Raw genomic sequence first — 22,409 nt, forward strand, 5'->3', positions numbered from 1 at the left:
CCCTCTGGGCAATAAAGGATGAGCAATAAATGCTGGTCCGGCCAGCAATGCCCTCATCCCATGAATGAATTTTAAAACAAAAAGTTGTGAAGTTAACAGTTCAATCAAAGCCAAACTCCTTGGGGTTGAACCAGATGTCTGGGATGCTTAACATCCTGGAAGTGTAGGGTCGTTGCTTTGACAGTGTCCAGTTGCATTGTTTGGAACGTTTTTGAACTGTGGAACTATTCTGTGAGCACTTATCTCTGGTCAATTGATATACCCCTGAGCTATCTGATTTTGACCTCCTTCGTGCTGTAAGATCGACCCTGGCTTTACCAGCTGAAATGAGTAAGATGGTCACTCAATTTCAATGGGGAATTTGAGAGAAATGTCTTTGTCCGGAGGAAGGCAGGAACTCATCCCACGGGGAGAATGTGGGGATGCGCTACCCACAGGAACAGAGAGAATGAGGCCCAACTCCCACGGAGAGTGGTCGAGGCAAATAGCAGCGAGGCATTGAAGGGGGAAGCTGGATGAATTCATGGGGGAAGAGAGGAGTAGGAATCGATCGTGGTGATCAGAGAAGCAGAAAGAACGCCAGAGCAGAGGGGCTGTTTCTGTGCTGTGGATTCTACAAAATTTCCAGTTGGCTGTGTTGTGGATATTCTGCTGTGGAAAGTAGTTTTGTACTTTGCGTTTACACTTTTGACTCTCTTGGCTGCAGTGTTTCAAAAGCAACGTTCTGTTTTTGTAACAGGCATTTTGATTCAAAGTGAGGTGTGTTCAAATTAGGCACAGTCTGAATCTGAAGCAGCACGGTGGCTCAGTGGTTAGCACTGTTGCCTCTCAGTGCCAGGGACCCGGGTTCAATTCCACCCTCGGGTGACTGTCTGTGTGGAGTTTGCACGTTCTCCCCGTGTCTGCGTGGGTTTCCTCCGGGTGCTCCGGTTTCTTCCCACAGTCCAAAGATGTGCAGGTTAGGGTGGATTGGCCGACCTAAATTTCCCCGTACTGTCCAGGGGTGTGCATGCTAGGTGGGTTAGCCATGGAAATTCAGGGTTACAATGGTGGGTCTGGGTGGTTTGCTTTTTGGACAGTGTGGACTCGATGGGCTGAATGGCTTGCTTCCATACTGTAGGCATTCTATGACTCTGATTCAAGCATTGAAGTGAAATATTCTGCATGCTTGATATCGCTAGTGAAGAATCAGAAACGTTTTCCACATTGCTGGCCTCTTGCTATTTAAACTTGTGCGCGAGGCTGAGTTTCCATTGATCTCCATGGCTTGGGTGGGGGTGGTTTGCTGGCTTTCAGCACTGACCGTGGTTAGTGAGTAACGATAACTTCTTCTGGTGCCTTCACTAAGAAGGCTCAGTGTCTCGTGCAGGGTCACGCATTGAAATGTAACGTCAGGTCACATTCTGAGCAACAGGCCGGTTGCTGACGTTCACTTTGTGAAATCCTTTTTGAAAGAGGAAAGTGATGTGGAGAGGTTTCAGGCCCAAGTTCCGAAGGCCAGGTTTCAGGCAAGTGAAGACTTGGCCAGACCATCCCAGTGCAGTGACAATCCTGAAGGCACGAGAGGCCAGACTTAGAGCAATGCCAAGACCTCTGAAGAGGTGACCCAGTTAGGGAGGAATGTAGGGCCTGAAGGGTGTTAGCGGGAGGCATGTATGGGCTGGATGGGGAGGGGGTGTAAGGGGCCGGAGGAGGTGACCGAGATGGGGAGGGGGTTTAAGGGGCTGGGGAGGCGATAGATAGGGAGGGGGTGTAGGGGGCTGGAGGAGGCGACAGAGATGGAAGCATAGGGAGGCGTGTCTCTGGGAGTAACAGGGCAAGGGTCTCTGCTGAAGGACAGGTAATGTCAGTCAGGGTCATAGAGAGTAAAGTAGGTGCTCTTTGTGATGGTGAGAACATGAGGCCGAAGCCCTTTGGAAGCACATTTCCTTTTTGAGTTGATTTGTGCCTCAAGTTCGGACCACCGTGGGATGGTGGGCGCTTAGAATTTACAGCCAAATCATTGGTTCAGTAGCGTCATTTTAAAATGTTGGTATTCCATGTCGAGTTTGGGAGTATCCTTTGGCTGTCTTAGATATATGAAGAAATAGCTCTTTCTTCGCACCTTGTTCGTGAGCAGTAGAATACGAGGCAGCATCCCTGCCCGTCCACCCATTTGGTCCCAGCAGTTTTCTCCTTGCTCCTAGTTTGAGAAGCAAAGCCCTAACCACAAAGAGCGGAGCTCACTTGGTGCAGTATCCAGGATTTGATGGTCATCGCTGCCTAGCTTTATTTCTTGCTATCAGTCCCTCTTGAGTCTAGGATTGTTGACAGAATCTCAAACTAGCGAATGTTTCAAGTCTTGTTCTTCGGTTAAATATACTGTTTTGAGTGTGGCATGTTTTGGCAGCGTTTGGCTCAGACTTGAATGCTTATGGATCTTCCTCCTCCTTTCTGCTATTGGATGCCAGCTATGACTCAATGGGTAGCATTCATGGGCTCGAGTCCCCACTCCGGACACCTGAACACAGAAATCCGGTCTGGCACTCCCAATACTGGTGCTGAGGAAGTGCCGTGTTGCCAGCGGTCAGGTGCTGAGGGATCTTCTGCATTCTAAGGTTTTAGAGTAGATTTGTAGCTCAGGTTGTGGATGTTGTGGTTGGTTCACTCGCCGAGCTGGTTCGTTGTTCTGCAGACGTTTCATTACCCTGCTGGGTAATATCTTCAGTGCAACCTCTGATGAAGCGCTGTTGTGTTTTCCCGCCTGGTGTTTAAACTCTGGTGTTTAAACTCAACAGACACCAGAGTTTAAATACCAGATGGGAAAACGCAACAGCGCTTCATCAGAGGCTGCACTGATGATGTTACCCAGCCAGGTAATGAAATGTCTGCGGAACAACGAGCCAGCTCGGCGAGCCAACCAACCAGGATTTTCTGCATTTTTCTGAACTTTACTGTACTTATGGTGCCCCGTGCATCTGCTACCATTGTCCTTCTAGGGGGTAGAAGTCCTGGGTTTGGAAGGTGCTGTCTAAGGAGCCGAAATGAGTCGCTGAAGTGCGTCTTGTAGATGGCACACACTGCTGCGACTGAGCATCGATGGCGGAGGGAGTGGATGCTTGTGGATATGGTGCCAATCCAAACGGGGGCTGCTTTGTCCTGGATGGTGTCGAGCTTCGAGTGTTTGTCGGAGCTGCCCCCATCCAGGGCACGTGTGGAGTATTCCATCACACTCCTGACTTGTGCCTTGTCGATGGTGGGACAGGCTTTTGAGGGGGGTTTGGGGGAGAGATAGAGTCAGGACAGGAATTACTCACTGCAGGATTCCCAGACTCTGACCAGCTCTTGTAGACACTCTGGTCATGTGTGGTTTCCGGCCAACGATCACTCCTAGGACGTTGGTCAGTGTTTGGAAAGCAGGTCAGGGAAACAAGACCCATTGTGAATCAGTTCATGGATTCTCAAAGATAAATTTTGGATCCGAGGGACCCTATGAATTTGTTGGTTTCAGTTATGAAGAACGTAGAGCCTGAAGGGTGTTCGCGGGAGGCATGGTAACAGGCTGGATGGGGAGGGTTGATGAGGAAGGTCTAATCCAGCCTCTTGATTGCCTGCCCTGATCATTCTGTTATGGGGATGCAATGTCATCTTGATTGAGGTGGAGAGCCTTGCTTCCTGTTCCAGATCCGTTTTTAATGATGAGGAGACAGTAAGGTTGGAATGCATCGTTTCAGCCCAAAACATTGACTTTCCTGCTCCTCTCGTGCTGTGTTTGTCCAGCCCCACGTTTATTGGCTCAGATCAGTTGCCTCCCCGTGGACAGTAGGACAGGCACTTGTTCTCTCTTGGACAAAGGTCAGCGAGCTGAGCTCCTCAGGTGCTGATGTGCTGGAGATTAAACTCTGCCTGTGGAAGCCATGGACAAGAATGGTCTTGATTTCTTTATCTGACCTTGCTGAAGAGTGCCTTTCCACCTCTTGAAGCACCAAATGTGGGTTGTTGACCTTTCTGGATTGGTCTTCCTGGACTTGGGAAGCTTAGTCCCAGGGTGTGTGGTTCACATAACCTGAATCATGGGAGCAAGAGGAGGCCATTCAGAAAGTTCATGGCTGTTCAGATTATGGTCGCAACTCCACTTTCCTGCCTGTTGCCTTACTCCCGTATAACCTTCCACTCTTTTTTTTGCGAAAACTCACGCTGGAATAGATTCCTGTGCTGCTGTCTGGGAGAAAGGATTCCAGATTCCTGACTGTCCGAGAGAAGAAGTTCCTCCCTGCCTTACGAGGGAGACCTCGCTCTGAAACTGTGCCCCCTGTTTCTGGAATTTCCCCTCCATGAAGGTCGGCGGGGGGAACAACTGCTCAGCCCCCACCCCGCCAAGTCCCCTTGGGAGTTTTAGGTCAGCTTTCTGAGCCCCACTGGGTAACAGTCTCATGTTTCTTTCTGACAAGCCCCCTGATCCCAAGAACGAGTTGAGCAAGTGCCCTCGGGTAGCGCAGCTTGCTCGCCGTCGTCCAGCACCTGGCCTTTGTGACACTCCCAGGGCTTTCCCGATCTCCCGAAGGATTGATTGAGTGTCGTCCTAAAAGTGGCCGCCTTGAGAGATCCACTGGAGAGATTTCACAGTTCCTGGATACCCCTCCCTGCGAAGGTTGACCGCTTCTGCTGAGTTGCCAGAGAACTCGGAGGAACCACAGCCCGGGTCCCCTCGAGGCAGGGCTGGCTGAAGACAGTCCAATAACCAGCAGTTACTGGTTCCTGCTTTGGCACTCTCTAGAGCTAAACATATGACATTTGAGATGTACGTAACTTAAATATTTTGTGTTGAGGAATCTCGCTTGGAAAATTCCAGGGCACTGCCACGCGTTATTAGAAAATGCTTGGGGCAAGTAAAACCTGTACAATGCCATTTGGTTTCCCCAGTGATCGATGGCATAACCTAAACAGGAGGCCAGTTGGCGGCTCAAGATTGCCACTGTTCATTATGATCATGGCTGATTTTCTACTTCCACCCCACTTTTGCATCCCCTCTCTCTGATCTATGTCACCTTGCTGTAGAATTTGGGCTTATTCTATTGTAAACGTAATCAATAACGTCGGAGGCTAGTTCTCTGTTCAGTTCCTGGTGTTTGGTCATGTACTTCAGGTTCCATTTTGTGCTACTTTTGTGGCAAAGAGTGGCAGGAGAGATTTCTGACCTCTCAGCTCTGCAATAGTGTGTTAATGGGGAGAGGGTGGGCTTTAAACCCACTGATTGGGATAAGAGGGAGATGCAAGGCGACCTGGGTGTCCTTGTGTACCCGTCACTGAAAGTAAGCATTGTGGGTCCAGCAGGCGGGGAAGGAGGAAAGTGGTGCGTTGGCCTTCGTAGCCAGAAGATTCGAGTACAGGAACCGGGAAACGTACTGGATTCTAAAGGGGGTTGGTAGGGTAAATGTTGAGAGGCTGCTTTCCTTCATGGGAGAGTCTAGGACCAGAGGGGATCATCTCCGATTGGTTTAAGATTCAGATGATGAAGCATCTTCTGAGGCTGGAGTGTCTTTGGAACTCCTTGCCACACAGTGCTGTAGGGGCACAGTCTTTGTGTATATTTATGGTTGCGATAGTTCGAGGATTACGGAAACATGGATGTGAGGAATGTTTGGTCAGCCATGATCCTACAGAATGGTCAAACAAGGCTTGAGGGGCTGAATGGCCAACTCCTGTTCCTTTTCATTACAGTCGTGTGTCCTGCTGCAATTGTTACAGGGTCTTGGTGAGACCACAACTGGAATATTGTGTGGGCAGTTCTGGTCTCCTTATGAGGCTGGATGTTCTGGCTAAAGAGGGAGTACAACAAAGGTTTACCAGAATTACTCCTGGGATGGCAGGACTGACATCTGAAGAGAGACTGGATCATTTAGGATTACATTCACAGGAGTTTAGAAAAATGAAGGAGGTGGAGGGAATCTCATAGCAACCTATAAAATTCGAACAGGGCTAGACTGGATAAATGCAGGAAGGATGTTCCCAATGACCGGGGAGTCCAGATCCAGGCGTCGCAGTCTAAGGGGAAAAATAATTTTGGACTGAGATGGGAAGTGTCTTTGCCCAGAGAGTGGTGAGCCTGTGGAATTCTGTGCCAACTGAGGGCAAAACATTGAATGTTTTCTGGAAGGGGTTATAGTTCTGAGGACTAAAGGGATTGAGGGGCTGAGTTGGGTGATCAACCATGATCCTATTGAATGATGGAGCAGTCTCGAATGCCTTTCTGCTCCTATATATCACTATATTTTATATTACTACGTAACATCGTGTACCTTGTGAATTGCGAACCTCTTATTTGTGAAAGCGTTAGTCTTCGATACTCGACTTTTACACAGTTATATTTGGTATTACAGTTTGTGTCTGTTCATTAGCTTAACAATAATTTGAGACACCCTTGCCCCTTTCCTTGGGGATACCCGCTCTGTTCAATTGCTCAATCATTGTCCCCCTCCTAACCTCTATGGCTTTGTTTCTGGCCTGCTATCCTTGCTTCTCCCTTCCACTTGGTACTGACGATAGGCCTTCATAGTCACCTCTGCTCACCTCTCTATGCTGCAGTATTTACTATGATGTGGAGGTGCCAGTTTTGGACTGGGGTAGACAAAGGCAGAAGTCACAAGACTTGAAGTTATAGTCCCAACAGGTTTCGAAGGGGCTGTGCTCCGAAAGCTTGTGATTTCAAATAAACCTGGTGTCGTGTGACTTCTGACAGTATTTACTTTTTGTATGTTATATATAAAAATGTATTTGACTTGGATGAGGGAAGTAAACATGCTATTGCCAAGTTTATAAGTTTCAAAACTGTTTGGGAAGGGGGTGTGGTGGGAACAACAGTCTGCTGAGGGATATAGACAGGCTCAGTGAGTTGGCAAAACTTGGCCGGTAGATTGTAATTTGACAAAAATGTACTTTGGCTGGAAGAATGGACTAACTGAATATTATTTAAATGGCGAAAGACTGTGGAAAGCTGCGGCATAGAGGAATTTAGGGGTGTCCTTGTGCATAAATTACAAAAAAGCTGGCATCCAGTACTCAGCAGGTGAGACAGAAGGCAGATGGAATGTTGGCCTTTACTTCAAAGGGAACGGAGTATAAAAATAGGGGACTATGCAAGGCACTGGTTAGACCACAGCTGGAACAATGTGAACTGTTTTGAGTAACTTATCTAAGGAAAGATAGACCGGCATTGGAGGCAGTCCAGAGAAAGTTCACTCGGCTGATTCTGGGGATGGAGGGACTGTTATATTTGAGAAGGTTGGGGCCCGTACTCATTGGAGTTTAGAAGAATGCAAAGTGGCCTGATTGAAACATACAAGATTCTTAGGGGGAAATTGACCGGGGAGACGTGGAGAGGTTGTTTCCCGTTGTGTGGGAGAGTCTAGGACCAGAGGATGTAATTTGAGTAAGGCGCCATCCATATAAGACAGAGATGAGGAGGAATTTCTTCTCAGATGGAAGTGAATCTGTGGAATTCTTTACTGCAGAGGGCAGTTAAGTATATTCAAAGCTGAGATAGAGAGAGTTTTAACCAGGAAGGGAATCTAACGTTATGGGGAAAAGGGCGGATAAGTGAGAGTTGAGGATGATGAGATCAACCATGATCTCATTGAATGGGGGAGCAGACTCTGAAGGGCTGAATGACCTACTTTAGCTCGTGCACCTTGCTTTCTAAGGGATGTGTGAATCCAGACCCACAGCAATGTGCTTCACTGTCATGTACCTCAGCAAGCCATTCAGTTAAGGAAAGGTTTAAAAAAAAAACACAGGCTTTGCCAGTGACAGACGCACGCTGTGGTAAAAGTAATTGGGGTCACTTCTTCATTTGTTTCTCTCTCTGTCTGTCCCCTGCGCAGGTTTGTACCTTGTAAATACTGTTATTTGTATATACTGTAAATGATGACATCGGTGGGCACGAATCGAGCCCGGGGCAACTGGGATCAGACACAGACGCAGAATCAGACACAGCAGAAACAGCGGCCACAGGTAATCATCTTTTTGCAAGGGGGAGAGTCAAGTACTCCTGCGTGTCCTTTCAGATCTGCCTCCCTCCCTGGGCGCCGGTAATTTCCACAGGTCACCTTAGCCCGCTGTGCCCTTTGGTGTGGGTCTAGACAACAGCAGTTGGTGAGGTGATTCTCCTCGAGAGGAGTGTCAGAGAGCATGTTCCCGTCTCCCTATTCCTGAAGCTTTTCCTGTACCTGGAATTTACAAGCATGTTTCCGCCTATTAACTTGCCTTCAAACACAGCAATCGAACTCTAATCGTCCCCTCGGAGCCAGATCTGGCTAATGCAGCGAGTCTGTCGTGTCAGGCAGCCTCAAGTTAGCGAGATAATACCTGGTCATGAAACGTCACATTATTTGTTTTGGTTCGGAAGGGGTTATTCTGTACTATCAGGTTCTGCCCCTGACCAGAGAGGGAAAACATCCATTTAGCCTGGTTATGTAGTCTGCCAATCATGCTGCCACCCTTGCAGGAGAATACTCTGTCGGGTTGAAGTGCCCATGAAGGTCTCTAGTGATTCTGAGACTGTGTTGCAGTGTTGTGAATCAGTGTCCTAGGGGGTAGAGACACGAAATTCAGCACAAAGCTCGCTCATGGGGTGAGAGTTGCTCAACGGTTGTTCCGATCTCAGCTGGAGCCTTGCGCTGTTTTCTCTGTTGGGCTTCTGTTTGTTTTAGTTTCCTGCTTGCGCAAGGCTGTCTCGAATTTGCTCCTGTAAGTAAATCCAGCTCAGGTCAGTCAGAGTTTAATTGCTGCTTGCTGAGACAAGTTGGCAGGTAGAGACATGCCAGAGAGTGAGAAGGAAGATGAGGGTTGGAGTCAGTGTTCACATAACAGCGTTCTCTGATGTCTAAGGTAAGGTACAGCCACAGAGTCATACAGCACAGAAACAGACCCGAAAGTCCAACTTGTCCATGCTGACCAGATATCCTAAACTAGTCTAGTCCCATTTGCCAGCATTTGGCCCATATCCCTCTAAACCTTTTCTATTCATGTACCCATCCCGATGCCTTTTAAATGTTGTAATTGTACCAGCCTCCACCATGTCCTCTGGCAGCTCGTTCCATACACGCAAACTCTCTGTGTGAAAAAGGTCGCTTTTATATTTTTCCCCTCTCACCTTAAACCTATGCCCTATAGTTTTAGACTTCCCTACCCTGGGGAAAAAGACCTTGGCTATTCACCCTATCCATGTCCCTCATGATTTTATAAACCTCTCTAAGGTCACCCCTCAGCCTCCAATGCTCCAGGGAAAATAGCCCCAGCCTATTCAACCTCTCCCTATAGCTCAAACCCTATAACCTGGCAACATCCTTGGAAATCTTTTCTGAACCCTTTCAAGTTTCACAAAATCCTTCCTATAGCCGGGAGACCAGAATTGCACGCAGTATTCTGAAAGAGGCCTAACTAGTGTCCTGTAAAACTGCAACATGACCTCCTGACTCCTATACTCAATGCACTGACCAATAAAGGCAAGCGTACCAAACACCGCCTTCACTACTCCGTCTACCTGTGACTCCACTTTCGAGAAACTATGAACCTGCACTCCAAGGTCTTTTTTTGTTTTTGGCAGGACCTTACTATCAAGTGTATAACTCTTGCCCTGCTTTTGACCCCGTTGTTTGCGATCATTTGGATATTATGGGTTGGGTGCCTTTACTGTTTACAATGATCCTGCATCCTGCATCCAGCTTCAACTACTCAGGGCGAAGGGTTAGAACGTTTTGGCCACTGAGTACCTTTGGGGCAACAGAGACATGAGGGTGAAAATCAGAACAGGACGATATACATATGCTGCAGCGCCCGATGCCAGTGGTGTTTATTAGTCAGATCCTAGAGCACAGTTACTTCATTCGGATATAATCCTGGTTCTTTGCTTTGTTCTAAAGAACTGCATATGCTGTAAATCTGAAACAGAAATTGCTGGAGAAACTCAGGTCTTGCAGCATCTGTGGCGAGAAAGCAGAGGTTGCATTTCGAGTCCAGTGACCTCTTGAAACGTTAATTCGTATTTTCTCTCCACGGATGTTGCCAGCTCTGAGCAATGTCTGTTTCAGTTCCTTCAGATCTCAGCGTTCTCTCCACTCCCATGTGGATCAGTCCTCTGGCTACAGATTTCTTTGCCCTCTGCAGATCCTCTTGACTTGTCACCGTCTGCTTTCCCAGATTTTAACTTCTCGTCAAAAACATTTGAGTCCCGTTGCTGTTCAATTGTTTAATCGATTGTCTTAAAACCTCTGAGATGTGGTTACTGATGCATGTGCCAGAACAAAGGTTATTACCCCCCCACCCCCAGCCAAGGTCTGCTCATGGCAGAGAAACAGACCCTTTGGTCCAACCAGTCCATGCCAACCATAATCCTAAACTAAACTAGTCCCACCTGCCTGCGCTTAGCCTGTATCCTTCAACATTTCTTATTCACGTGCTCACCTAAATGTCTTGTAAACATTGTAACTGTATCTGCATCTGCCACTTCCTCAGGAAGTTCATTCCACACACCAACCACCCCTCTAAGTGAAATAATTGTTCCTCAGGTCTTTTTTAAGCCTATCCCCTCTCATCTTAAAAATGTGCACCCTAGTCTTGAAATCCCCCACCCTAGGGAAAAGACACCTGCAATTCACCTTATCTATACCCCTCGTGACAACCTCCTATGCTCCAGTAGAAAAAGTTCCAACCTATCCAACTTCATCTTATAACTCAAGCCACCCATATCTGGCAACATCCTGGTAAATCTCTTCTGCACCCTCTCCAGCTTAATATGCTTCCTATAACAGGGTGACCAGAACTGGACGCAGTACTCCAGAAGAGGCCTCACCAACGTCCTGTACAGCCTCAATATAACGTCCCAACTCCTATACTCAAACATCTGAAAAGTGAAGGCAAGCATACTAAACATCTTCTAAAGCCTGCTTTTGATCCTGAATGCCCCAAAGCCTTTCTGCTGTTAAGGAAAGCATTTCTAGCTCCCCCCTCAGCCTCTCTGCATTACCTAAACCCCTGCCGTTTTAGTAAATCTCCCTGACCACATGAAGCGTAGTCACCCTGAACTCACCCCAACACTCCAGCTTGAGGCCATCTTGCAAAGGTCTGGCATTGTTCCCTTTACAGTTTGGGCTTTTGCCTTCCGTGCCCCTACTTGTGAGGCCATTCCCTTTCTCATCTCGCCACCTTTGTTTGCCCTGCCACGTGAACGTGTGTGCCCTGAGGCCTTCAAATATGTGCTTCTATCTGCCTGAGCATCGTGGCAATGTTTTCCCCCAGTCAGGCAAGCTGGAGCAGATCTGTGTGCACCGTATGGGTGACTTGTAGATTTCAATTCGGTTCCCGTTTCTGATGAGAGCCAGAGGGGTTAGAGAGCCTTCTGGGCACTGTTGCCAAGCATCAAAGTACCACAGAGAAGCGACCAACCCTTGTGACTCACTCTGGCGCTGCACTGTGGGTTCGCTTTGTGTGAATGCTTTTATTTCAAATCACCCCCATACCACTGCAGCCACCCCACCGAGTAAAGGCACTTCAGCAGAAGTTAGCACAGTAACTAATGTCAGAAGCAAACAGCTAGGGCTCCTCTCTGAAATGTAAACTTCACAGGTTTAATATAGAGAAGGTGGGGGCCGTCAGCATGAGGTAAGTTTTGTCAGGACCATGGGGCTGCTCTCTCATTAGCGAGAGACAACAGGTTGTGAGTTTAACCTGAGGGTCATCATGCCTTAGGTGAGAGGCGAGGTAAAGAAGCAGGGATTTTCATAGTTAACCTCAGGAATGGGACCTTCCCCTGCTGACGTCACTCTGTTTCAGAAACCGTCCAGCCAACTGAGCTAACCCATAAGACACTCCTTTGTAGGAAGTAGGAGGAGGGTAAGCCCACTCGGCCCTTCGGGCCTGCTGTCCCATTCAACATGACCACGGCTGACCATCCAAACTTGGTACCTGCTTTCTTCCCTGGCCCCTTTGCATTTATAGATTTATCTATCATCCAGGAATTGGGCAGAATCACGCTCCCACCCCAACCAAGAGAGCCCGGCAGTGTGGAGCGGAGTGACTCTGTCTCCCTGGGGATCTGTCGTTGCACTTAGGGAGGTGCCGCATGAAGACCCAAAGAAGAAAGGAGTAGAAGGAGAGGGGGAGATGGAGAGAGGGTGGGAGGAGGCTGGTGCATTTTTGGTGCGGCAGGTGAATTAAATGTGACCATCTTGTGCCTCGCTGTTGTCTGTCACTAAGCGTTTCTTCTCCTTCCTTCTGGAGGCTACAGCAGAGCAGATACGAATTGCACAGATGATTTCAGACCACAATGATGCTGACTTCGAGGAGAAAGTAAAGCAGGTTAGTCGTACTGCAGGCAAATAGGGGTGGCAGAAAACCCACCCGGCGGCACCGCCACTTCCCCCATCATGCGGCGCTGAGTGCGTTAGGCCGCCCTTGCAGACGGTTTTATTCAGTGAGCTTCTGAAGTCTGGGGTTGGAGTTGCCTTTCGTAGTCTCGTTACACGAAGAGATTGTTTGATGAGCCAATTTGACCCAACAAAATTCCGCACCAGGATTGAGAAAGAGAGCGGTGTCTGGGTTTATAGTTCGCACGGGGCGGGGAGCTGCTATCGCTTTCCTTGGAATGGAGAAGCTTGAGGGGGAGATTGAATTGAGATGCTCAAAATTGTGAGGTTGGTGGGCTGTTTCGATTGAGGAAATGAGGCTGTTCCCACCAATAGGAGGGTCGGTCAACCAAAGGACACAGATTTGAAGAGAAAAAAATGGTGGTGGTGGTGGGGTTAGATGTGTTTTAACAAACTGTGAGCTTGAAATAGTTACAGTACTCTAGAGGGGAAACAAATTTACACGTAGAGGTGTCCCAGTGTGAAATACACTGTCCCGGCATAGATTCAATACTGAATTCAAAACAGGGATGGTGGATGAACACTTATAGAGGAAAGATTCGCTGGGCTCCTGCAGCAAAGGGAGAACAAGTTGTGCTCACTCTTTGAAAGAGCTGGCACAGGGATGGTGGGTTGAGTGGCCTCCTGGGCTGGCAGCATTTTAAGGTTGCGAGGCGTGAATCTGTTTATTTGCAAGAGCAGAATACCCCAGGGAGCAGTAATAGCTTGCCTTAGGGCAGCAGAGCCTCTTGTTTCTTTTGTACGTTGTTCACTCCCACTGGGAGTTACAGCTGTCTCGCTGCCTTGTGGAAGTTAAATGAGGCGTAGAGGTTATCCCTGGATCCGTGGCCACCGGGCAGGTTATCAGATGGCCTGCCGACGACTCCCTTTCGCGTCCTTGTGGGCTGTCTGCATGTTCAGGGAATGTGGGGAGGGACAAAAACGACAGCGAGTCAACTGTGTCCTCTGTGTCCTGCAGCTGATCGACATTACAGGCAAGAACCAGGATGAATGCATGATTGCTCTCCACGATTGCAACGGTGACGTCAACAGAGCCATCAATGTACTCCTGGAAGGAAACCCAGATACGGTACTGTGCTTTCACCTAGAATTTAGAGAGGCCGTGGTGGGGGGGGGGGGGGATGTTAGTTTGGGCTATCTCTCCCTCCCCAGGCCATGCTGCACGTGTTTGTTTTTCCTTTTTACCCCCATTAACTCTCATCCCTTCCGATCCCTGGGTTCCTCCTGAGCCATGTCCACGTTCTCGAAAATGTGCCCACTCTATCCCTCCTCCAAGGGCCATCCTCTCATCTGGACAATTATCGAAGAGCTTTTTCCACCCTGCCCACGTGGGGTCTGTGTCATAGAGTCACTACAGTGTGGGAAGAGGCCATTTGGCCCATCAAGACTGTGCCAGACAGACCTGGCCCTCTCCCCACGTTTACCATGCCTCAACCACCTAGCCTGCATGTCCCTGGATACTATGGGACAATTTAGCATGGCCAATCCACCCTAACCTGGCACATCTTTGGACTGTGGGTGGAAACCGGAGGAAACCTACGCAGACACAGGGAGAGAACGTGCAAACTCCGCACAGACAGTCGCCAATGGGTGGAATCAAACCCAGTCCCTGGTGCAGTGAGGCAGCAGTGCTAACCATTGAGCCACCGTACTGCCTTGACTGATGGGAGTAGTCACCAAAAAGTAAGACAGACAAGCGACGATGCTCGATCGGATCTGTCCAAAGCACGCGAAATCTGACACACCCCACCGTTCGTTTTTGCTCATCGGTCTCCGCCTTGGTCAGCCCCTGGAATTGATTTTTTTTTTTGTTCCCTTTCCGTTTCCTCTTGGACAGGATTCTTGGGAAATGGTCGGGAAGAAGAAGAGTTTGGCAGGCCCAAAGGAGACCAGCTTGGTGGAGGCCAGTGAGGAGAACAAAGAAATGCGAGACAGAGACCGGGAGTTCAGCCGGAGGCGCGTAGGAGGAGGCAGGAGAGGCAGGGGCGCGAGCCGGGGCAGGGAGTGTAAGTTACCCGCAATAACTGCTAAAGCGGCTCCCCCCACTGCCACTCGGGTATCTGCAACTCCGCACGGAACTTAAACATGGAGACAGAACCTTTGACCCATCTAGTCTCTGCATATCCATCTGTTTCTTGTTCTTGTATATCCAGTTTCCAGCTCACCCATCACCACTACCAGCGTCACTGTATCTGCACTTGACCAATCCTTATGGGAGCCAGTCTCTACGTTCGCCCCCTCCTCCCCACGAGCTCCCTGTGTTCTGCCCGCTCCGCTGGGTGTGGGCCGTTTGGTCCATCGAACCAACTTTGCCATGCGATATGATCGTAGCTGATCCTCCTCTATCTCAACACATACTCTCAGTCTCCCCTTGTACCCCCAACTCCTTTTGCCTCCAGAATCTGTTTTGGGTCTTAAATGCATTGTGACGTAGCCTCTGCTGCCTTCCGTGTTTTGAGGATTCCACAGTCACCACCCTTCAAGTGATAACGTTTTCCCTCATCTCAGTCTGAAATGCTGTACTTTGTATTCCCAAGATCGTGACCCCTTGTTCCCCCGGCCAGGGGAAGCATCCGGTTTGTCCAGCCCTGTTCAAAATTTGTACCTCTCCATGAGAGCCCCTCACGCTCTAAGCTTCAGTGTGCACCAATCTCTCCTTGTGGCAAATGTGTCATAGCCATACAGCACAGAAACAGACCCTTCAGTCCTCTGAGAGAAGAAAACTCATCTCCATCATCATTAAGAGACCGAAAGAACTGCGGATGCTGTAAATCGGGAACAAAAACAGAAGTTGCTGGAAAAGCTCAGCAGTCTGGCAACATCTGTGAAGCAAAAGATCAGAGTTAACGTCTCGGGTCCGGTGACCCTTCCTCAACCCTATTCAGCCCTCCCCGCACCCCCACCAGTTCTAGATTTCCCCCCAGTGTGAGGGGAAGATGCCCCCTCAGCACCCACCCCTATCAACCCCCCAACCCCCCCCCCCCCTCAAAATCTTGTATATCTCAATAATTTGAGTATAGGAGTAAGGATGACTTGCTGCAGTTATACAGGGTCTTGGTGAGGCTGTACCTTGAGTATTGTGTTCAGTTTTGGTCTCCCAGTCTGAGGAAGGACACTCTTGTTATCGAGGGAGTCCAGCGAAGGTTCACCAGACTGATTCCCGGGATGGCAGGACTGACATATGAGGAAAGACTGGATCGACTGGGCTTGTACTCGCTGGAGGAATGAGGGGGGGATCTCATAGAAACTTGTAAAGTCCCGATGAGACTGGATAGGCTACATACAGGAAGAACGTTCCTGAAGCGCAGACCTAAGGGACACAGTCTAAGAGTTAAGGGGTAAGCCATTCAGAACTGAGATGAGGGAGAATTTCTTCACTCAGAGTTGTGAACCTGTGGTATTGTCTCCTGCAGAGAGCTGTTGGAGCCACTTCATTAGATATATTCAAAAGGGAGCTGGATGTGGCCCTTGCGGCTAAAGGGATAAAGGTATTGAGAGACCGGGAGTGGGCTACTGAAATTGTATGATTGGCCGTGATAATATAGAATGGTGGTGCCGGCTTGATGGGCCGAATGTCTGCCTCCACCTATTTTCTATAAGATCACCGCTCAATTGTTGAAACTGCGATGGATGCAGTCCCAACCTGCTCCACCTTACCTTGTAAGACCAGCCCATTCGTCCCATGAATCAGTTGTGTGAGCCTTCTCCAAATTGTTTGCAAGTCTATCCTTAAGTAAGGATTCGGCGCAGTGGTTAGCACTGCTGCCTTGCAGCGTTTTCCCCCCCACCACGTCTGTGTGGGTTTCCTCCTACAGTCCACAGGTGTGCAGGTCAGGGTGGATTGGCCATGCTAAATTGTCCTGTAGTGCCCAGGGATGTGCGGGTCGGGGTGGATTGGCCGTGCTAAATTGTCCCGTACTGCCCAGGGATGTGCAGGTTAGGGTGGATTGGCTATGGGAAGTGCAGGGTTACAGGGATAGGGTAGGGTCAGTGTGGACTGTATGGGCTAAATGGCCTGCTACCACACTATAGAGTATTTATGATTGTATAAGAAGACTAGAGTTGTACACAGCTTCACCCATATCCTGTCAATTGTAGCAGGGGTTTCATAATGTGCGTCCCTCACACTTTGCTGTGGTTTGTTTTTGTGAATTGATACTGTAATGCTACAGTCGGATTTCTCTCTCTCGGCAGTTCGGGGCCAGGAGAATGGACTGGATGGAGCCAAGAGCAGTGGGACCTTTAGCAGGGCCTCCGAGAGAGGCAGGCGAGGACGTGGCAGAGGCAGAGGTAAGCAGCTCGTGCACTCCACCCCCCACACCCCCCCGACCCCAACCCGAAGGGTGCAGCTCTTGATGGGCTGCATCCCACTGCAGGCGAGGACAGCAGCTAGTGTCCCATTGCAGTTTGGAGAGAGTCCCTTCGCTGTCACAGGGTTAAATTTCCTGGAATTGAGCGAACACCTCTGGCCTCAAGGAGGTGACAGATAGGGAGGGGGTGTAGGGGCCAGAGGAGGTGACTCAGATGGTGTGGAGGCGGGGGGTGGGGGTGGTGTGTGGTGTAGGGGCTGGAGGAGGCAACAGAGACAGGGAGTGGGGGGACATAGGGGCCGGAGGAGGTGATGGAGGCAGAGCGGGTGTGTAGGGGCCAGAGGGCGTGATGGAAATTGGGAGTCGCACGAATGTGTATTGTCCTGAGATTTCCTTATTCAGAATGCATTGGGACCAACCTGTGGACTCTGTTCTTTTGAACTGAAACTTGATTTTTGCTTCTGATTTTTGTTTTCAGGTCTGGGCCGGAGAGGGGGCAGGTTTTCCGCCCAGGGGATGGGGTAAGTTGAATCAATCTTGGCTGTTGAGAAGCCACCGATCAGTCGTGGCCACTTGTAACATGAATTTTTACCCAGTGACTGCTGGGCGTTTATCTTGTGTGTTGGCGTCAATTGTATAAAACCAGTCGATTGAAATCTGACATGGTCGGGGAGGGCAAAGAATCTTCTCAGCGTGAAGGGTGTGAGATGGGTCTGAAATAATTGTCTGGTAATGTGGACTCGAGGGGAGTTTGGAAACAGTGGGAAATGTCCAGGTGGCATGGGGTAGGGTTTTGGTCAGAAGTAAGGGGTTTGAGCTGAGAGTTTCTATTGTTCCTTTCCCAGCAAAAGCAGAGGGTACATGGGGGTTGTTGGTGGTGATGGTGGGAGGGGCAGATGTGTTCCCTGTGTAAACGACAGCCAGAAAGTAAAGGGTTAGGGGCTGGTTGTGGACTCTCATGATTGGCCGCCTCGGGGTGTTGCATTTCCGTAGCGCCCGTCGCAGCTGTCGCAGCCAATGAAGCGCACTCGGCATCATGACACTGGCCGCGGCGCCCCGCCGAAACGGATGCCATGTACCGTGGAGAAAACAGTCACGTTCGTGACTTCAGCAGGACGAATGAAAAAGTCAAACGGCGAACGACTGTGGAACTCCGAGGTGGAGGGGGATCCGGGCGTTCAAGAGCGCAAATCGGAAAGCCAGTGTGTAGGGGAGAGCACGTCATCAGGAAGGCTAATCTGGACACTGTCCTTTCTCGTGGGAGGAAACAGGCATGAAAAGAAGGATCAAAAACAGAAGTTGCTGGAAAAGTCCAGCAGCTCTGGCAGCACCTGTGAAGAGTAAAAACAGAGTTAATGTTTCGGGTCCAATGACCCTTTGTCAGAACAGGTCACCGGACCCAAAACGTTAACACTGTTTTTTCCTTCACAGATGCTGCCACACATGCTGGGCTTTTCCAGCAACTGTGTTTTTATTCCTGATTTATAGCATCCGCAGTTCTTTTGGCTTTTATGAAAAGGAGGATGTTCTGCTCCTATAATAAGGGGCATTGGAGTGACCACATCTCGAAGACATTGTCTAGCTTTTGCCTCCTTCTTTAGGGAAGGGTGTAAACATATTGGAGGCAGCTCAGAGGAGGTTCATTAGACTGCTACCTGGAATGGGTGAATTGCCTTTGGGAGAGGTTTGACAGACTGGGCTTCTTTCCACTGGAGCTTAGAAGAGCAAGGGGTGACCTTTTTGAACAGCACAAGATCCCGAACAGTCTTGACAGGGTGGGTGTGGTAAAGAAACTGAGGGGTGTGGTAAAGAAACTGAGGGCTGTGCAAGTTTGAAGCTCTACCACGTGAGGCAGAGTCCTGAATTTTAAGGCAGAAGTAGAAAAAATTTTTGGAAATTGGAATTTGAAACGCAATCAGATCAGCACAATCTTATTGAAAGGTGGAGCAGACTCGAGGGGCTGAATGGCCTATTTCTGCTCCTGCTTTTAGTTTTGAACGTGTATTTTGTATTTACATTGCACCTTTGGTATTTAAAGGAACAAGCCACTTCCTGAGACTGGTATGTTAAGAAACAAATTACCACCAAATCACTTGAGATGTTGGTGGTTAAAAGCTTGGCCAGCGCGTTTCTAGCAAGTCCTCAAGGTATGGGGGGCTGCGGGGAGATGGAGAGGTTTATGGCAGGAATTCCTGGGCTCGGGCCTCCAGGCAGCTAAAGGCACACCAACCATTGGTGGAGCAGTGGGAATCAGGGAGGTGCTCAAGAGGCCGGGATTGGAGAGCAGAGATGTCGGAGGGTCGGAGGAGGTGACAGGAAGGCTTGTAGTGGTTCACAGAGGCAGTTCAGAAAAAGACATAGAATTGTAAACAAAATGAGTTAGTTAACAGCGAGCCAGTATAAGCCTTTTTGTGGGATGGAGGGGGTGACGTGTGAACGTGACTGTACCTGTTAAGACCCATTTTGTGCTTGGCACAGTTCTGTCATGACCTGGTAATCTCCTCAGCAATGCTGAGGTACAAGAGCTGGATCTCTTAGCCTTCACCGCAGTATAATCACTGCAGTATAAACATTCCTGTTCGATTTGTTTGAATGTGCCCAGTGAGAGTTTAAGATGACTAGTCTGTTATCGGGAGCCAGCTTAGGGTTTGAGGCATAAACCTCTGAACTGAACCAATGCCTTTCTCTCTCCAGACTCCAACTCTCAGGGACCTTTTCCAACGGAGGTGGCTTCAATTAGCAAATCAGAAAGCCCAATCTGGAAACCGTGACAGCTATGTTTGGTGTAGCAACCCGTTTGGTTTATGAGTGTCCTTTAGGGAAGAAATATCTCCCATTCTTACCTGGTCTGGGCCCTACCAGACCCCACAACGAATTGGTTGACTCTCCACTGCTTTCTGGAAAGGCAGCCGGCTCGAGGGCGATTAGGGACGGGAATTAACTGCTGGTCTTGCCTGCAGTGCCTGCATCCTGCGAACGAGTGCAGAGAGAGAATTTTGACCAACATGAGGACAGGCGCAGGGTATCGGGGCAGGCTTGGAGCAGTCGCAGTGGGATTCCAATCGCAATCAGTTCAGCGCGGATTTCATCCGACTTTCTCAAGGAGCCGAATGGCCCGTACTGGTTCCTAAACCGTACGCTCCTGATTTTAGAACACCGGAGAGCAGCTCCTGCTGCAGGATGTATCAGACAGGGGGCAGAACTCCTACCCATCTGCCCTGCTCACAGGATGTGGGTGACACTGTCGAAGCTGTGTCTGAGGCTGGTAGGAAGGCAGCATTGCTATTTGTTCCACCGACTGAATGCCTCAACAACATCGAATGGGATGGAAACGGTACAATAAAGGTCGCAGTTCCAGCTTTTTCTTATCGCAGGCTCTTCCATCCTGTGCAATTTACCAGGAGGAGGTGCTCGGTTTTGTTAGTTCAGGTTCAAACCTGCCACCACTTCGCATCTCGAAGGACAAGGGCAGCAGATATATTGGAACACCGCTCCGTGCACATTCCCCACCGAGCCACTTGCCAGCCTGACTTGAGAATATGTTGCCGTTCCTTCACTGTGACTGGGTCAGTATCCTGGAACTTCCCAGCAGCAAAACTGTGGGTTTACCTAAAGCCCATGGACTGCAACAGCTCACCACCACCATCTCGAGGGCAACTAGGGATGGGCAGCAGGCCACGAGTGAATAAGAGAAAGGCCACAACTTGACGTTTGAATGTGTTGGACGCGTTGAACCAGTTATTTGGCGACTTGAGCCTGCTGTCGCATTCGCTAAAGGTCATGGCAGATCCGCTTGTGGCCTCGACCCCACTTTTCTGTCTGTCCCTTTGTCAATCAGAAGTCTCTCTGACTTCACTTATGTTATATTTGGTGACCCAGCCTCCTCCACGCTTTAGAGTGTAGCTTCTGTCCAGCTGTTTGAGGTACGATGGGCTGAATGGCCTTCGGTGCTGGGCAGTTGTGCATTGGCTGGTATCGCCTAACAGCAACAGAACGGTTTACAGCTGACAGGTGTGGATTCTGAACTGAGCTCGAGCTGGCTTGAGGTTTGATTGTTCTTGCGTTCCCATGCATTGCCTCCAACTGATCGATCAATGTGATCAGGCCATCCATCAGAGATGGAAGATCTGGTTGAGGAAGCAAGGTGTTCTTGAGTGTAGGCAACAAGAGCAGGGAATTGATGTACTTCAAGGGCACTAATCTAGAAAGCCAACTATAGCTCAGACAACGCAAGAGGAGGCTGCTCACTTAGTGTCTTCTCTCCCTATAACCTTGCACATTCTTTCTCTTCACATAACCCAGTTCCCTCTGGATTGAAGCTACCTCTTCCATAGCCTTGAGCAGCATATTACAGAGCCCGACCGCTCGCTGTGTGAAACCATGTGCAACAGGAGCAGGAGTAGGCCATTTGGCCCCTTCAACGAGGCGATGGTGGATCCACATTACTGCCTAACTCCCTCAAGAATCTTTCTATCTCTGCTTTAAAAAATATTCAAGCCATTTCTTCTTGAAATGGCAGTGGAAGTACAGTACCAAACACTCTCTGAAGGAAAACATTTCTTCTCTGTCTTTGATGGGCAGCCCCTTATTTTTAAACAGCGAGCCCCAGTTCTCGATTCTCCCGCGAGAGGAAGCCTCCTTTCCCCACCAACTCAGTCAGGTCCCCTCAGGATCTTGGTATGCTTCAATCAAGTCCCTTATCACTCTTCCAAACTCCAGTGGATACTGTCTCGCCTCTCCTCAGAAACCTGCCCCTTCCAGGTTTTAGTCTGGTCAATAAAAGCAGCAATTGCTAGACAAACTCAGCAGGTCTGGCAGCACCTATGGAGAGAAAGCAGAGTTATCATTTCAGGTCTGTTGTCTGTTCTTCAAAACATTCTGAAGAACTGGACCCGAAATGATAACTCTGCTTTCTCTCCACAGGTGAAGACCCATCCACCCTTGCTGGCACTGTTATGGCGTGACATAAGCAGGAGGCTACAAAAGGGCATCGTTGTCTCGGGAGGGTTTTGGCAGGAAGGGTAGGATTTGGAAGAGAGGACAAGCATTTTTTGAGGCGGGTAGCAGATGGAATTGGTGCGGTTCTGGGCCCCGGCCCGCTTGGGAAAGGCGCGTCGCCGTTGTGTCTGACAGGAAACTCTCCGAGCCGCACCAAGCTCTGCGCCCGTTGGCAGGCCCTCGTGGTGGCTCGCTGCCTTTGGGATGGTCCGTACCAAGTCTTTCCCTTCCCGTTTCAGAACGTTTAACCCTGCGGATTACACGGACCCAGCCAGCACGGACGAGTACTACGGGAACCCCAACCCGACGTGGAACAGCGCCAGCAGCTTTGAGCCGGATGATGGGACGAGTAAGTGGCTTTGCTCTTGTTCAGCTCGAGTCAAACAGGGGGAAGCAGGTGACTGTGTGCCCAAGCAGGACCCCCTACACTTGCCTTTTCCCTTCCACATATAAGCAATCAGAGACCCCAAATTCAGCCTGCTGTTTTGCCCTGGGGTCTTCACGCTGAAACTGAAAGAGCAGCCTTTACCCCCTCCCTGGAGGCAATGGTGAAAATGATCATCCGACTCCGTCCCCTGTTTCGGCTTCTCCTCCCACCAACCTCCGCCCCGCGCCCCCACCCCCTCACCACCACCCCCATTTAACCCTGAGAATTCTATCTAACTGCTCCTTGAAAACATTATGTTTTGGTCGCGACTGC

The 22,409-nt window shown here is 49.5% G+C and overlaps 1 protein-coding gene across 5 annotated transcripts in view; it reads left to right on the forward strand.

Moving 5' to 3' along the window:
• Positions 1–7,846: 7,846 nt before the first annotated feature.
• Positions 7,847–22,409, forward strand: part of ubap2l (ubiquitin associated protein 2-like) — a 49,606-nt gene continuing 35,043 nt past the window's right edge. For all 5 annotated transcript variants that reach the window (XM_048620371.1, XM_048620372.1, XM_048620374.1 and 2 more), the window contains exons 1-7: positions 7,847–7,989; positions 12,256–12,333; positions 13,360–13,470; positions 14,239–14,407; positions 16,596–16,691; positions 17,190–17,232; positions 21,949–22,058. In XM_048620371.1, coding sequence (XP_048476328.1) covers positions 7,900–7,989; positions 12,256–12,333; positions 13,360–13,470; positions 14,239–14,407; positions 16,596–16,691; positions 17,190–17,232; positions 21,949–22,058 — 697 coding nt within the window. In that variant the 5' untranslated portion in view covers positions 7,847–7,899. The remainder of the gene's footprint in view (positions 7,990–12,255; positions 12,334–13,359; positions 13,471–14,238; positions 14,408–16,595; positions 16,692–17,189; positions 17,233–21,948; positions 22,059–22,409) is intronic.

Source organism: Rhincodon typus, chromosome 46 (assembly GCF_021869965.1).
Source record: "Rhincodon typus isolate 14 chromosome 46, sRhiTyp1.1, whole genome shotgun sequence".
NCBI classification, from domain to species: domain Eukaryota; kingdom Metazoa; phylum Chordata; class Chondrichthyes; order Orectolobiformes; family Rhincodontidae; genus Rhincodon; species Rhincodon typus.